Below are 16,635 nucleotides of genomic sequence, written 5' to 3' on the forward strand. Positions count from 1 at the left end.
GGGACCAATTTGGCGAATTTTCCTTAAATTTTTAATGGCTATTTCCCTGTAGCTAAAGAAAATGCATGCTAAAAAAGTATAAAAACCCGTGATGAGTATTAAATTTTTCTTACTTTATTTGTTTTTCTGTTTTTCTCATGACAACTTTATAGTATATCTTTTGATGGAAATATGATGAGCAACAGAGTTTTAGAAGCACCAAAAAAATAATAATCTGTTTGAATTACATTTTTCATCAAAAAATTTAACTTTTTTCGTAAATAAGTTTTTTAATCATCTTTTTATTTCACATATATCAAATCATTACAGTATATATTTTTTTTTATAAAAATCATAAAAATAACAATCTAAACGGGTTCTAAAGTTTAAAGAACTAAAGTAACTCCAACTTTTCTCATTCACATGATTCTTCCAAACAATTGTACAACATGGTTAATTGGTTATTGCCTCGATCTTCATAGCTGGCCTAGACCAAACAATAGAGTACTTTCTTTCTTTTTTTTTTTATCTTTCTTTTTCCATATTTTATTATGTGGGAGTTGAAGAGGTAAGCTGGTTTAATACAAACAAAATCGGACCAACAACAAGACCAGTTCATGTGGATGATGAATCAACAATAAATTTGGGATATTTTTGCTGTAGACAAATTTTTGCTACTCAAGCAACCAAAAGCCTGTTAAAATGTATCTCATTCAGAGAAACAATAATCTGATTTTTTTTTTTTTTTGGACTTCTAAAGAGGATGCAAGAAGGAACTCAAGCTTTTCTACAATTCTTGACCTTTTTTGTACTTTTATATAAATGCATATCAATATTTTATCATCCCAATGAAAATTATGTTCTTTATGCACCAATTATTTCGTTCCAAATATATAATGTAGTAATTATTTCTTTCCAGAATATGCATAATAGAGTTTTGATGTGAACCTTGTCCATATCCATATAATTCCAACACAAAACACAGTCAGCTACGCGTTGAAACAACACAGGCAAACTGCCATTTGTCCAATGTTCCAATAAAGAACATAATCACGTCTAAATTATGGAATCTCAGACACTAAAAGTTTTGCAAGTAACGTAATTGTACAATAAGGTTGTTTAGTGTCTCAGCCGACAAAGTAGGCCTAAGTCGACCGTCCAGTCGTCCAGCACCACCACCTCTTAATACCAAACAATATGTATTTTTCTCGTTTTTCATCTATCCCCTCTATATGTATTTTTGTTGTAGCAATTGGCAAACAGACAAAACCAACTCATATAAAAGACAAAGTGTAGAACCTAAAAAAGTCCACAAATCTACAGGAAATAAATTTTATAGAAATGATGTATACGAAGAGGCAATTTACACACGTACAAATATATGTGTAAGAGAAGAGGTATAATATCGGCAATGATATATTAATCACACACCATAATAATACGGTTATCAAATTCACTATTCTTAACTAATCACCAATAAGACTCCTTATTTATAAACTAGATGACTGAGTAAACAAGTCTGTTGATTATAAGAAATTCTCAATAGAATACTAATCCTTAAATAATAAAATTACCATAACTTGATTTCAATAGAATTATTAAAACCTTAATTTGACTAAAACATTGGTAAATAGTAATATGAAAATTTCTATTTTTGATCTTTGATTTAATATAACAACACAAACCAACACTATATTTGGGACTTTTCTTTTTGACAATTTTGCATCTCATGGAACCTAACACCTTACTTTTTAACACTTTATTTTTATTTTTCCTCCTCAAAGTTTAAAACCACACCTTGCTTGGTCCCCTAGTATTCTTCTTCAAGAGAAATTGAACATCACCAGTCACCAATATTCATTGCCAAAAAATAAATAAACAAAAAAGATGCAGGTCTAACAAGATAATGCCTGTTAATAGTTGTTTCCTTTACCTATTAATAGTCAACAAAACTGCGGGGTGACCGGTTCAACCTGTCTGAGTCTCTGAGACAGTTACAAAGCTTAAAGATTAATGTTGCGTTTGATAAAACTGAATCTGAATTCTGAAGTCTGAATTCTGAAATCTGAATACTGAAACAATTAATTTATTGAATTTTAAGCACTGAAAAGAAATATATGAATGTCTGAATTTTAATGCTGAACCTATTTATACCGTTTGATAAACATTTATACTGAATGCTTAATAAGTTAAATTTAACAATTTTGCCCTTATATCTTTTCATCCAAAAAAGAAATAGAACCTATGATTTAATTAGTTTAAAATTTTTAGGCATGAAAATGATAATATTTATTTTTAAATCAAATTAATATAAAAGATGAAATATATTATATGATGAGTATGGAGAAGATGTGAAAGTCATTAGAAAGGCAGAAAAGATAAATAGAAAACCATTAGATAGAGAATATTAAGTTGTTTAATTAGATAAGAATTTTGAATATAATTAATAAACAAGGGTAGATTTGGTAGATAAGATAAGGTAGTTGAAATAATTTTATTAATTCTTATCAGAATTAAGCATTCAGTTAGGATTCTTGTGCTGAAAAAAATACACACAAGTTCAGCACTACTTAACAAATTCAGCAAATGTATTTTCATTTATCAAACACTCAAAACATCCGAATGTCTGAAAAAGTTCAGATTCAGCACTTTTTTATGTTATCAAACAGACCCTTAAAGTTAATAAATTAGTTAATGTGGATAAATTCGAAAGGGTTGGACTGGTCACATTTCTAGATAAGATAAAGAAGAAGTTTCCATTTACCATCCACGTTTGGAATGCAGCATAGATTATGTGAAATTAATGACCTGTGGTTTAACAGGCCAAGAACCGATAATCCACAGAGTAAAGATAAAGCTATAACTATTTTATGCATGCTGAGTGAGCAAGTTAATTTTATGTATTTATCACCCGCTTAAAACTTCTCCCCCGTTGAATACATTATAACCTTTTTTTTTAGCGATTTTCCTTTTTTTTTTAGCAATAAAAAGTTTGGATGGATTTGATTCCAATCATTACAAATGTTAAGAAGATGCTCTCGCGACTATAGGTTCTAAAGGTCTCAACTACATTATTGCCTAGTAGTATCTTTTGTTTATTTTTTTATTTTTTTTTGTTTAGATTCTTTAAGTTGCCTTCTAAATTTATGACATACATTCATGCTGGCTAGGGATGGCAACGAGGCGGGGGACCCCTCCCCCATCCCCTGCCCCGCTGCCTACAAACTCCCCCCACCCCCCGTCCCCCGTTCCCCCTGCCCCGTCCCGCTTCCACCGGCGGGGCTAATAAAAAATTGTTATATAATTTTATTATGGTTAAATTTTAACAAATAATTAAGTACTAAAATATCAACACATCATCAAATTATTATTCATTGTAATTTTACAATTGAAACTTATAAAAACAATCAAATAAAAATTATTTGAATACAATCCAACATGATGAAATAAATATAATTAAAGTAGTCAAGTTTTCACTTTTGGCACAAATACAATCACTAATTCATTATTGTGCTTGTGCTTTTTTTAAGAAAAAAAATGTTATTGTATTAAGTGTAATTAGGGATTTAGTATAAATGTATTAGTAAATTTAGTATAACCAATTAATAATTTGTATTAGTACACATATATAATTATTAGTATAATTAATAATATCAATTATATTATATATACTAATAGACATTATATAATACATATAACTAATAATATCATTATCATAAGTTTGTAACTAATTAAATTATATATTTTATATATTTATTTTTTTAAAGCGGGTGGCGGGGTGGGGGATGGGGCGGGGGTACACTCCCCCACCCTCCGCCCCGTTTCTAAGCGGGGGGAAAAAAATTCCCCCCGTCCCCGTCCCCACCCCAACCCCCTCCCCATTAGCCCCTGCGGGGCACCCCTAATGCTGGCTCATTAGCATAAAAAGAGATAATACAATATTAACTTGTCATTTAAAACTTAAAAATCTAACTGATTAACTACGAAAATTATGAAAAACTTCAAGTAATTTCTTTGTATTCAATAATTATAATAGACTTAAAAATCTGAAAGAGCAAAAGGGGAGGATAATCGTTTAGAACACAAGTGATAGAGTCAGTTGTCGATAAAGATTCATATGCACCTTCCACAGTAATTATAATTAAGATCCCATGTTGTCTATGTATTTGGTCCGTTTTATGGAAATTGGGAAAGATGATGAGTTCAGATAGCAAATTCCATAATCAAGAATAGTTTATATATGAAGAAAATAATTTTTGCCTTTTATTAAACCTGAATGTGCCGCCATTCACATGAAAATTTCATGAAAGGGTGTAAATCTATATACCACAATGCAACTTCTTGTATCCAAAAAAGAAAAGTGCAACATGATGAATGTACAAGCATCACTTTCGACTCCTCAAATTAAAGTTTTCATCTATCTCCCTTCTTTTCTTTTTTTTTTTTGATGATTATAATCTGCAAACGTCCGTTTTAAAGATTCCATTGCATTGGTTTTATCAAATAAAAGTTCTGTCAAAAAAAAATTTTTTTTTTGAAGGAAAATTCTCTCAAGTTTCAAAACAAAACTATGGGACAAAAGTGCTTCAAAACCATTGGCAACGCCTCTGAAAACCTTATCCTCAATCAAATCCAGAATCCAATATATTCACTCCAAACCTTAGTAAACAAGTTGATATGGGATAGTTGGTGACTGCATGGACTGACTTCTGAACAGAGGAATGGGGAAGTCTGATTCATTAATGCCTAATGTTGCTTCATTGCTTACGTGCTCTTAGCTGTCCAGATAATGGCTTCCATCCACATAATGTCTCTTACCTCAAATAGTCCCAATCAAAGCTCTTAAAAAAGAAGGGACGAAATACTAAGGCCTCCAATTAAAAATGCCGCATTAGATACTCAAAACCTTACTTACAATCTTATATCAACTTCAAAATTTGCTTAATATACAGCAATATTCATCAATATCCCTAAATTTGAATTCTATGGCTGTCACCTTTCTAATATAAAATGGTCTAAATCATCACTACTAATACAGACATCTAATATACTCTATTAACATAGAGTTTAAAATCAATCAAATTCTCCCTGTAGGAATAACATCACTAATAAATGAAAATCAAAAATAGAAACATGATGTTGTTATAAGTATATCAGGAATATTTTTTCATAACAACCATAACAATATAATCTTTATTTAGTCCATCTTCCACTTCCATCCTTAATTTTTTATTTTTTATCACGGTCACTATCTTCATTTCCATCTAGTTTGATAATGAAATCATCACTCAACTTGTCGTTTAACAATTTCAATTTGCAAATACCTATCAAACATTGAAAATAAAAATGGTGAACACAGAAGCTGTTTCATAGTACTGAAAAATGGGGAACAAATACGCTATTTAATAGTAATGAAAAAGATATAATTGGAAATAGATACCAAGATAGGTAAGTACTAGTGATTGGTGTGGATGGTAGTTTTGTTGGTGATGACATTACACATTTAGTCGATAGGAATAAATAAATGAGTTTAGAAGGAAAGAAATTGTAGGAGGAAGCAAATAGAGAGTTAATGGGCGAAAACTCTAGTTTGAGTTATTGGTTGATAAGAGACGAAATAGTTTTACTTTTTGATAGATTTTTTCAATGAGTTGACAATTAGTGAAGGGTAATTTTGTCTTTTTATCACACCAACAATATTAGTCATAATTATATAAACCTCAGTGGAGCCAAGTGAAATTATCAAAAAACTCAGGGAGAGGTTTTTAATATTATCCCTTTTTCATTAGAAGTGACAGCTACTAAGAGAAGCTTGTCCTTGTTTGACAAAAAAAAGAGAAGCTTGTCCTTTGTTCATTAATTCGTTTTTGGCCGCATGAATCACGGGATACTGCAATTTTTGTCTGCATTTTAAATTTTTAATGGTCATTTCCGTGGAACTAAAGTAAATGTATGCTAGAAAGTATAAAAGCCCGTGATGAGTATTAAATCTTTCTCACTTTATTTGTTTTCGTGTTTTTCTCATGACGACGTTATAGTATATCTTTGGATGGAAATATGATGAGCAAAATTTTAGAAGCACCAAAAAAAATAATAATCTTTTGAATTATTTTTTTACTAAAAATTTTTCTTAATCATATTTTTATCTCATATATATCAAATCATTATAGTATATTTTTTTTATAAAAAATTATAAAAATAACAATCTAAATGGATTCTAAAATTTAAAGAACTAAAGAAACTCCAATTGGACACCATGGTTGCCCCTCTTGGGCAGTTCGTTTGGTCACGACAGTCCCTTGGAAGTCGTTGTCCAACTCCCCCACCAGAAATCGAGTCCTAGGGTTACCGTGTTCGGGGGGAAGGGGCCTCTCCTCCCAGGTCGGAGTGGGATTAATCGGGCCCCGTAAAGATGGACCCGGACACCCACTCCGTCAGCAAAAAAAAAAAAATTGGACATCATGGTTGGTTATTGCCTCGATCTTCGTAGCTGGAACTAGACCAGAGTATTTTCTATGCTTATCTTTCTTTTCCCATAATTTATTATGTGGGAGTTGTAAGGATATGCCGGTTTTAATACAAACAAAATCGGACCAACAGCTAGACCAGTTCATGCGGATGACAAAAACAACAATAAATTTGGGATCTTTTTGTTGTGGACAAATTTTGGCCACTCAAGCAACCAAAAACCTGTTAAAAAATGTACTCATTCAAAGGAAAGTTCAACACCACTCATGATCTAATTGTTAGAATTCAATTTCAATTTTTTTTTTTTTTTTTTTTGGACTTCTAAAGTAGATGCTAGAAGAAACTCAAGTTTTTGTCGACAATTGTTGACATTTTTTGTACTTTTATATAAATGCATATCAACGTTTTATCATCCCAATGAAAATTATGTTCTTTATGCAGTAATTATTTCATTCCAAATCTATAATGCAGGAATTATTTCTTTCCAAAATATGTAGATAAGAACCTTATCCATATCTATAATTCCAACAAAGAATACACTCAGCTACGCGGTGAAACCACGCTGGCTGACTACCAAACTGACGCACGGATAATATATAGATAATCATGTGACGGTCCCCAAATCTAAAATACCTAATGTCCGAAGGAATTGTGTTGGATGGTAAATTCAAGAGATTTTAAGTAAAAGCTTTGGAATTCAAAATTTTTTGTACTTATGAATCGAAAAAAAAAAAAAAAAGTCAGTACCAAACATAGTGTTCAAAGTTCCCACAAATCCTGTAAAAGATCCTTAATCCACTCCGTGTCCATTAAACAAATATTTTTCTAAACCACTTATTTGTTGAATTGAAGATTAGAATTTTTTTTTTTTACAAGTTGATAATATCACTTTCTTATTTGTTAAGGGGACTTTCTTTATACAAAAAATATCTCTATTATTCATTGGAATTATAAGCATCCCTTTTATGAAATTGTAATTTAAATGAAAATAACGGTATTTTTACGTTTCACATCGGTGTAAAAGCGAAAAGGAGTGACATTCACATTAGTAATTCCATTCAATGAATTATCATTTTTTTTTTGTAAGAAAAAATTTTTTTGGTAAGAAAAAATCCAAAAAAATTTGGACAGGTTCGACTTCAATCACCATTCAATGAATTATCTTTCAATTCATCTTGAAATAGCTAATCACTATTTAGTTTTCAATTTATGCAAATTGCATATTTTTAATAAAACAAAAGAAAAGCATTCATTTTCTGTTTATAGTTGAAGATATTAAAGGTCGCAAATTGTGATACCACATAATAATATGTTTTCAATAAGACAAAACTATATGGAATATGAAAATTGCAGATATCTAAGGATCACAAATTTATAACCCTATGTCCAAAGCAATAACTATGATATGTTTTGTTCCTTTTTACGGTACAAGATATCTTTTGTCTCCAAATTTTAAGCATTTGATACCATCTAACAAATGGACCCTTAAACAAACACAAAGAGCTTCATAAAACTCTATTAAAAAAATATGACCAATTTTTTTCCTAAGAAGGATAAAAAATACAAGGAAAACATTCACCATTAAAGTTTTTTTCTCGTCTTTTTAGAGACTAACAAGAAATGTTTCTGTGCTTTACATAATGCCTTGTGGTGGCCAAAAGCAAGTAAATTGAAGAATGTATTTTGAAATTTAACTTCTCACTCAATGTAGTAAAGGTATAAAAATAAATATTTAGTTAACGAGTGCCCTAATGCATTCGTTAAGAAGAGTTTGAGGTGTTAGTACTTTTTTAGAAAAGTGTCACTAATTTTAAATTATGTCCAATACAAAAGTGGTACGATAATTATGAAAGTGTGTATTCACATAGTGTATTATATATAATTCAAGGTGTATTAACAAATATTCATCGGACACTAAAAAAAAAAAATCCAACAATAAAAGCAAAGTGTAAACCAATTTCATTGAATCTTCCGTAGTTGTTATTTAACTAGGGAAGCATGAAAATTTTGGGAATTGGAATACAAACCATGTCTTGAATTCAAGCTACCAAATATGTAAAGTTCAATTAAGTGGGCTCTGATTTGTTATCCTTCTGTTTCAAAGCAATATGTGAAGACTCGTAAAATTTCATTGGATTTTTTGAGGTAGATCCAAGAAGGAACTCAAGTTTATCTAGAATTTTTTTTTTGGCATTTTCGTACTAGCCTTTAATAATGCATATCAGCCTAATGAATATAAATGTTCTTGATGCACTTGTCATCTTCTTTTCCAAATATATACATTCAGATTTGAATCTTATCGAAAGCTCCAAAAGAACACAGTCAGATGTGAGTCATATGGTCTATTGGCCGACTTTCATTTATCCAAACTTCCAACAAAGAACACAACTACCGTATTATTTTTTTCTACAAACTTCCAACAAAGAACACGCTACCGTATTAGCTGACCGATAATATAGGTAGCCATGTACATAGTTATTCAAAAGCTCCTAAAAATCCAATCAAAAAAATTTTATATATATATATATATATATAACCCACTCTTCATCCATTAAACAAATTTCTTTCTTAATCTCCAATCCTTACAAAAATTTTTAGGAAAATTTTAATAACCCTTAGCTATTTGTTAATGGTTCTCTCTTTAACTTTTGACCGTATGGGTTACTACTAAAAATATCCCTATTTTGAATTGAATTTACAATAATCCCTCTTTTTATGACGTTTTAATAAAAATAAAGAGTAGAGATATTTTTGTCATTTCACATGAATAAAAAAAAAGATAGGAATTTTTTGGATAGGTTATTTTTTGCTCGTATCATGAATTTATTTTTAACTATGGTTTTATTATGGAACGCATTATACAGTATTATTTAAAAATATTTTTTTAATCTAAACACAATTAACATTTTCCTGGATTTAACGAGATTCATAAATGTGCTTTCAAAAATTTCTAAAATAACATTATCCAAACCAAACATAATTAATTTTTTTTGGATAAAGTTAAAATGGTAGACTCGTTATTCCTATCCGTATCAATGACCCCACAATCCCTCCACTTTTCCCCTTTCTATTATTTTAGTAGTTTCTTACCCCCCTTCGTCATTTGTTGCTTGTCCCATCTTCCTCCATTAAGCCTCGTCATATCTCTTATAGTCTCAACCATCAAAAATAAATAAATTGTCAAGCAGAGAATTTTTTTTCCCTTGTGTTTCTTTCTGGGTATGAAGCTGCAAGTTTTGGATTGAGCGATAGAGAAGGTGTCTTTCTTGGATTTTCGTTTCCATTTGATAGAAATTTTGGTTTTTGATCCAAAAAGAGAAGTGGGTTTTTCTGGGTTTTCAATCTTTTGAGGTTATAAGCTTGGAAATTTTGTTTTGGAGGTATCAGAAATGGCTTGTTGTTTGAAGACCGGTTTCTATGTTTCTGGTTCAAGTGATACCCTTCTCGGCTGTAGAGCCAAAGGGTCTTTAGGGGTTTCTCCGTCCGTTGAGGCTCTCCAATTATCAAATTCAAGATCAAAAGATTTCATGGGGAAACAATTGGATTATTCAGTCCAAAATTCAACCTATTGGGATGTCAAAGCTCCAACTACTTTTTCTGTTAAGGTATGAATGATGTTCCTGGCCCTTTTTGTTTTTTGTTTTTTTTTTACCCTGAATATTTATTTATGTGTGGCTTCAAAGTTGCAAACTTTACTCAAGTTTTTGATGAATATTTTTAGGCACAAGCATCAATTTCTGTTAGCAGAGCTTTGAGATGGTGGGAGAAGACTCTTAAGCCGAACATGATTGAGATCCATTCTGTACAAGAACTCGTGGATTCATTGTTAAATGCTGGAGATAGATTGGTTATAGTTGACTTTTATTCCCCTGGTTGTGGAGGTTGCAAGGCTTTGCATCCCAAGGTATTATTGCAAAATGTGTTCTCTATATATATTGGTGGATTATTATGAAGATTGATCCTATATTTTGGATGGTTTTATTACCAATTGTGGATTTAATTGGCAACTATTTTTTTGGTTTGGTGCTTTTAGTTACCCCTTTTTTATTTTCTCTGTTGTTAGATCTGTCAACTGGCTGAATCAAACCCCAATGCAATTTTTCTCAAAGTCAATTATGAAGAACTCAAGCCCATGTGCTATAGCTTGCATATTCATGTCCTACCATTCTTCAGATTCTATAGAGGTGCAGAGGGCAGGCTATGTAGCTTCAGTTGTACTAATGCAACGGTAAGGAAATCAATCCATTATTGCTTCATTGGTCTAAGAATTGTAGTTTTTGCTTCTGAGGCTTATTATTCTTTTGTTATGCAGATCAAGAAATTTAAGGACGCTTTAGCAAAATATGGGACTGAAGGTTGTAGTCTTGGTCCAGCAAGAGGGCTAGAAGAATCTGAGCTATTGGCTTTAGCCTCAAGTGGACAAATATCAAGAAATGTGCCACTAGAATATGCAACTGAGAAGAAGGATAAGCAACTGCAGGATGTGGTGTTGAATGGTTTTGATCTGTCCAGTCCTGTGGTTAAAGATGAAAAGAAGAGGGGAGTCAATGGAGGCTCTGCTGTTGTGATGGCCTAATCTTAGAGATTAGTTAGTAGTCCTAGTTAGGAGAATTCTTATGGGAGTAAAAATATAGCTCCCTCCTTTAAGAAATTCTTCTTCTGAAGAATGTGCATAATTATTGAGAGTTATCCAGAGGCAGGGCTCTTGTTTTTTTGGATAAGCCCTGCATATTTGGTTAATCTGTTGTCAGATGGAAAAAATTTGTGTTATAAAGACAGCTATATCTTTCAAGGATTTATCCTTATCTTGTGTGATGTGTAATCTGCTGTAATGACATTACTTTTTGCGTACATGACTTATCTTTCTCATAAATGATGAATAATTTTGCCTTAGATTTCCTGTATAATGACATGCCACCAAAGCAGGCATGACCCTTAGAGAAAGATTCTCCAGATTTTGAATGTCCTTGATGAATAACACAAATAATTACTTATGTTGCCAACCGGCCTTCCACAAACTTTTGACATCCAACTACAAGCACGGTTTTTTTTTTTTTTTACCAGCTACGATAACAGTTATATAACTTATTGTATCTTAATCTACAGGGAGAGAGAGGTTAAGGAGACTTGTGTATCAGGAGCTAGTAGGTATGTACATCTGACTAAATCAAGAAGGATTTTTTTTGCTTGTGTATCAGGAGCTAATTAGTATGTAGACCTGACTAAATCAAGAGGAATTTTGTTGGTGCACGTAGGGTTTGAACTCCCCACCTAAGTTATAAGTCTTCAAAATCTAGTGGCACATTCCCTTGTATTTTGCAACAATTTCGTTCCAACTTTCAAGACATATCTATCTTTTGTTTTTAAAGTTTGTCCTCCTTTCTCAATGCTACATGCAATAGACAACCTTAGCAGTAATCAAACATGCTTGAAAATTTCAATTCAAAATTTGATTTCTCGTTTGCACTTTAGGCTAGCCGGCAACCTTTTGATTTTTTTGGGCGAAGACCAATTCCTTGTACGTGCCAATCCCAAGCCAACAAATGTTTCTGATGTTTATTGAACTTTTCTCGTGGAAGAGGGAAGGAAGGTTGAGTTTCTATGCGTTTATGCCAACTTTATTCAACTTGTCTATCAATCTGCCCGCAGTTTAGAAACCTTAATGCGCGTGGAGCCATAGCTTCAAAATTAAAGGACACGTACACGCATTTAAGTGTCATTTTAATGTATTTATGCCCTCTTTATTGTTATCAAATTAATTGTAATTGTGGTTTTCCTAAAACAGGACAATAAAATGTCGGTGCGGAATTAACAACCGACAGACTCGCAATCCGGGGTTCTAATTAAGGGAAATGCCTTGCTTGACGGCTCAGCAATTGAAGATGCTTTTTAGATTGGGCAAATGACACGTTTGATCCTTCACATTTCGTAAAAATATTTTTTTCATTCCTCACTTTTAAAACAAAGTAAATTCGTCCTGACATTTAAAAATTAAAATTATTGCATCTATGAACCCAACTTTCAATCTTAATCAAACCATCTAATAACTTAGTAATAAATTTCGAGGATGGAATTGATAGATCATTTGATCAACTCCATTACATTCATATGACATTTATTGAACCAAAAAAGGAAAAAAAAATAGAAATTATAACATAAAAAGTCTATTCTTTGTCTTGGAATAGTAAGGTTTCTGTTTTGGTTTAATCTTTTCATGCACTGTTAGCATATACATTTGCGAGTTTAGATGTATACCATACATACAAAATTTGGTTTTAAATTTAAATTGAAATGATGTTGCAGGTCAATGTATACAATGACAATGTAGGAAAGATTGATCCTTCTTTATTATGTTATAATTTTTTATTTTTATTTTTAGATTTATTAAATTTCACGTGAATATTAAGTTGAATTAACTAAATGATCTACCACTTATATTCCCGAAATTTGTAATCAAGTTGTTAGGTGGCTGCATTCAAATTGAAAGTTGACTTTAGAGATGTAATAAGTTCAGTTTTTAAATGTCAAGAACAAATTTGCTTCATTTTAGGTTGTGATAGATGAAAAGAATATTTTTGTGACATGTGAAGAATGAATCATGTCATTTTCCCTTTTGAGATATCAATGTCATTTAGAGTTTTTCTAATGGGTGTCCTATGGGCACTCATTAACACACCTATATTCCAGTCAACTTACCATGTATATACACACTATCAATTATTACTTTCTCATACATTTATACACTTTTCTAATTAATTTTCTTATATTCATATATTTTTCTTAATTAATCTTATATTTTTAAAAATCTAACACCTGAAATACTTTTTTAACGAGTGCTTTTAGGGCACCCTTTAGACAGACCATTATTGCATATAAATTTCAAATGGTTAAAAATAGAAAATCCACACGAACTATTGTGTCAATTGTAGTTTAGCCCGTAAAGTATTTTAAGAGATACTTTACACCCTTGATGACAAAAATGATGAAAAAAATTAATTCCATCAAAGTAATTGACTAAGTGATTGATTTATCCTCTATTAAAGTTCAAGTGGCAAAAATACCCTTTTGATGAGAAAAATCTTTCATGTTAAATAAACTAATTATTCTCGCTTTATAATAAAACTTTAAGTGAAAACACATATGTGGGACAAAAAAAACTGAAGGATTAATGTTACAATTCTAAGATCTCATTATTTTGTTTAGAGTATCATAATGCCATATCTTCACATCATAGCAAAAATTATTTATAATCTCACAAGAATTTAAATGAAGTAGTACCTAAAAATTTTTACATGAATTTAGCACAATAATTGTAGGAAAGATTCACTACTATACGTAAAACTAGCCTTAGCATATTAGGAATCAAAATATTGGACTTAAAAGTTTCAAAAAAAATCCCAAATTATTCAATAATTTGTATGCATATAAAAAGAAATTGAAAGTATAGTTCCAAATTAGAGGAATAATTGTTATTCAAAGTGACATCATATATTACTTTTTATATGTTTTCAATTTTTTGTTATGATGTGAAAATTAGTTTGTTGAAAGTGGAAGTTTTTTTCCCACCGAAGGTTATTCTTGCCACTCAAACTTTTTAATGGACGACAAGTTAGTCATTTCGCTAATTAAATAAATAAAGTTAATTTTCTGTCATTTTCTAGTTAACTAAGGGTGTAAAGTGGCGATTAGAATAATCTATCGTGCAAAGTGTTTTTTAACCCAAATTCAAACTTAGCCATTCTTTACTTTATTTTTCACATGGCCATTGAAATTCCAGATCAAAGATATAGAAGCGCAACTCCACATTTCAATTGACAAACATTTTCTTGTCAGTCAATATTTCCAACCTTAGACATAACCGACTTCTCAACCTGCCAAAAATTTTCACCAATAACATAGAAGCAGATGTGATTTGCATTAGCTTCTTGTTTTGAATGTGATTTGCAAACTTTTTATCAAGTTTGACTAGAAACAGAACCCAGTGCTAGCTTTTTTTGTGTGAATGATTTCTCTTTATATGCATGTGGAAAAAAAAATAGTCACATAAACACTAATTAAGTCGAATTGCAAATATATCCATGCTGAAATTAGTTACCATTATAAGTCAATTTCTTTTAGGTAACAGATCTTGAGTATTGATTGTATTGATCAAATAATGCTCCTTCTTGTCTCTTTCTACCACCTCACATCTCTTAACTTTATTAGCATTTATCTTTTTGTTGAAAAATTGCTTCAAATTGAAAATGAAATATTACGCTTTACTCTAAGGGTTTTTCTATGGGATGCTTATTGGGTACTCGTTAACATACCTAAATCCCATCCCATCCCACTTACCGTGTATATGTACAGATTGATAATTAATATCTTTCCTTATATTTATATACTTTTCCTAATCAACTTTATTTTTTTAAAAAAAAATTTACACTTAGAAATATATTTCAACGAGTTATCCAATAGATACCCGCACATCATGTCCTTTCTCTAGAGTGCTAGTTGAGGTTGGAATTCGCAATGCAAAAGAAATTCAGCTCGAAGTAATTGAGCAAAATGGACCATGACATTAAGGGTGCATTTGATAAAACTGAAGCCTGAAATTTGAAATCTAAAGTATGAATCCATTAAGTTATTGAATTATTAAATATTAAATCTAATACATTTGAGTGCTTATCACATTCAGTGATAAGTGAATAGCTTATCACTTAATTTTGGGAGCAAGTTTTGCCTAAAAAATTAAGTGTCACTTAATTAATTCAGATGTTTAATTTTTTGTTATCAAATAGTCTAAATATGTTAAGATCTGAATTCATTAAATTTAAGTGCTGAACTGAATTATCGAATAGGCCTAAACATCAAAGCATTTTCAGTTGTCATCCCAAAGAGTGGCTGGCATTAAATGAAATTGATATCTAAAAAGCATTTTTTTTTTTGGGCCAAGAAAAGCATTTTCAGTTGCTGAGCCGTTTCCCTAATTAAAAGCCAATAGTTGACTGGGCATTAATGTCCAGTCCCTAAATTATATACTAATAATTGTGCACTGATCTTATCATAACAACGTGGTCCGACTTTAATTTAGGAACCTTGGGATCACACCAGATGGCAACTGCTATCTATTCTGTCATACAATTCAAATCACAGAAAGGCCCACAAAAAGGATTAAGCATCCACTCATCTTTCAACATCATAATTAATACTTTTCTTTTTTTTGTTTTTGCTTTTTTCGATTCAAGTGAAACTCTAAGCAAGAAAAATTAATTATCAAAACGGCCCTAAATGTTTGGAACCTACATCATTCTCTATTCACTTTTTTATTTCACATACATTATATTTCGACAAAAAAATATTACAGTTTTACTCGGCTATAAATATTCCCAAAAACTTTTGGAAGATGCAATCCAAATAAGAACCAATTAGAGATTTCATAATTATCTGATCAATGCCATGCCATTTGTTTACAAATGCCCCCAAAAAACCTTTAAAAAATGCAGTCCAAACATCATTGTTAATGTTTGCATTTTTATGAGGTGGATCACCGTCTCTCTAGTTTTCTACCATATTAGTTGGAGTTGTACAAGTCCCGAAGTCCACATAGCACTCTATTATGACTAACCTCAGGATGAATAAATGATGACAATCCTCCAGTTTGGATGGAAGGAAATGGAGAGAAACAAAGGGAAAGAATGGTAAATGGATTATTTTCCTTTGTTTGGCAGTTCTAAGTGGAAGAAAAGAAATGGATCCGTTGCTTAAGAAAACTTACTCTCCAAAAGTGGTGAGAAATGAAAATACGGTTTAAAAAAAATTCAAAGAATTGGGACGAAGAAGAAAGCAGAACGATAAGAGAAAGGAGAAGAAAATTTTTCTTTCAAAAAACCAGAATTAATAGCACGAAGTAGTCTCCAAGAACGAAGGTTTTGCTGTGGAAGTTCAGAAAATTAAAAGCATCTGTCATTGTATTGTAGATTATATTTACCTCATAGACAAGATTTAAAATCTGTTAGTTTGTTTTATTATGAAAAAAAAATGAGATTTACTACGTAAAAAGAACAAAATAGAAGTTTTTTTTTTTTTAATACAAAATAGAAGTTCAATACCAGCTATATCCAAATTCCAGAACAAATAAGGAAAATAGAAGTTGATTGCCTCAGAGGTAGTGAAAATCACAGATCATTATCATTATTTCCATGCAAT

The 16,635-nt window shown here is 31.1% G+C and overlaps 1 protein-coding gene across 1 annotated transcript; it reads left to right on the forward strand.

The window, feature by feature from the left end:
- Window positions 1-9,565: 9,565 nt before the first annotated feature.
- Window positions 9,566-11,266, forward strand: LOC113767841 (thioredoxin-like 1-2, chloroplastic). Its single transcript, XM_027312044.1, has 4 exons — window positions 9,566-10,052; window positions 10,169-10,351; window positions 10,511-10,675; window positions 10,760-11,266. Exons 1-4 carry the CDS (start codon window positions 9,837-9,839, stop codon window positions 11,021-11,023), a joined length of 828 nt encoding a protein of 275 aa, XP_027167845.1. The 5' UTR covers window positions 9,566-9,836; the 3' UTR covers window positions 11,024-11,266.
- The last annotated feature ends 5,369 nt before the right edge of the window (window positions 11,267-16,635 follow it).

Source organism: Coffea eugenioides, chromosome 4, assembly GCF_003713205.1.
Source record: "Coffea eugenioides isolate CCC68of chromosome 4, Ceug_1.0, whole genome shotgun sequence".
Lineage (NCBI taxonomy): Eukaryota > Viridiplantae > Streptophyta > Magnoliopsida > Gentianales > Rubiaceae > Coffea > Coffea eugenioides.

Bases quoted from the DNA above. Each gene is read 5' to 3' on its own strand.
- LOC113767841 (XM_027312044.1), top strand. From the start codon at position 9,837: ATGGCTTGTTGTTTGAAGACCGGTTTCTATGTTTCTGGTTCAAGTGAT. The intron at 10,352-10,510 runs GTATTATTGCAA...CTCTGTTGTTAG, and splicing joins GCAAGGCTTTGCATCCCAAG to ATCTGTCAACTGGCTGAATC. The intron at 10,676-10,759 runs GTAAGGAAATCA...TTTGTTATGCAG, and splicing joins TCAGTTGTACTAATGCAACG to ATCAAGAAATTTAAGGACGC.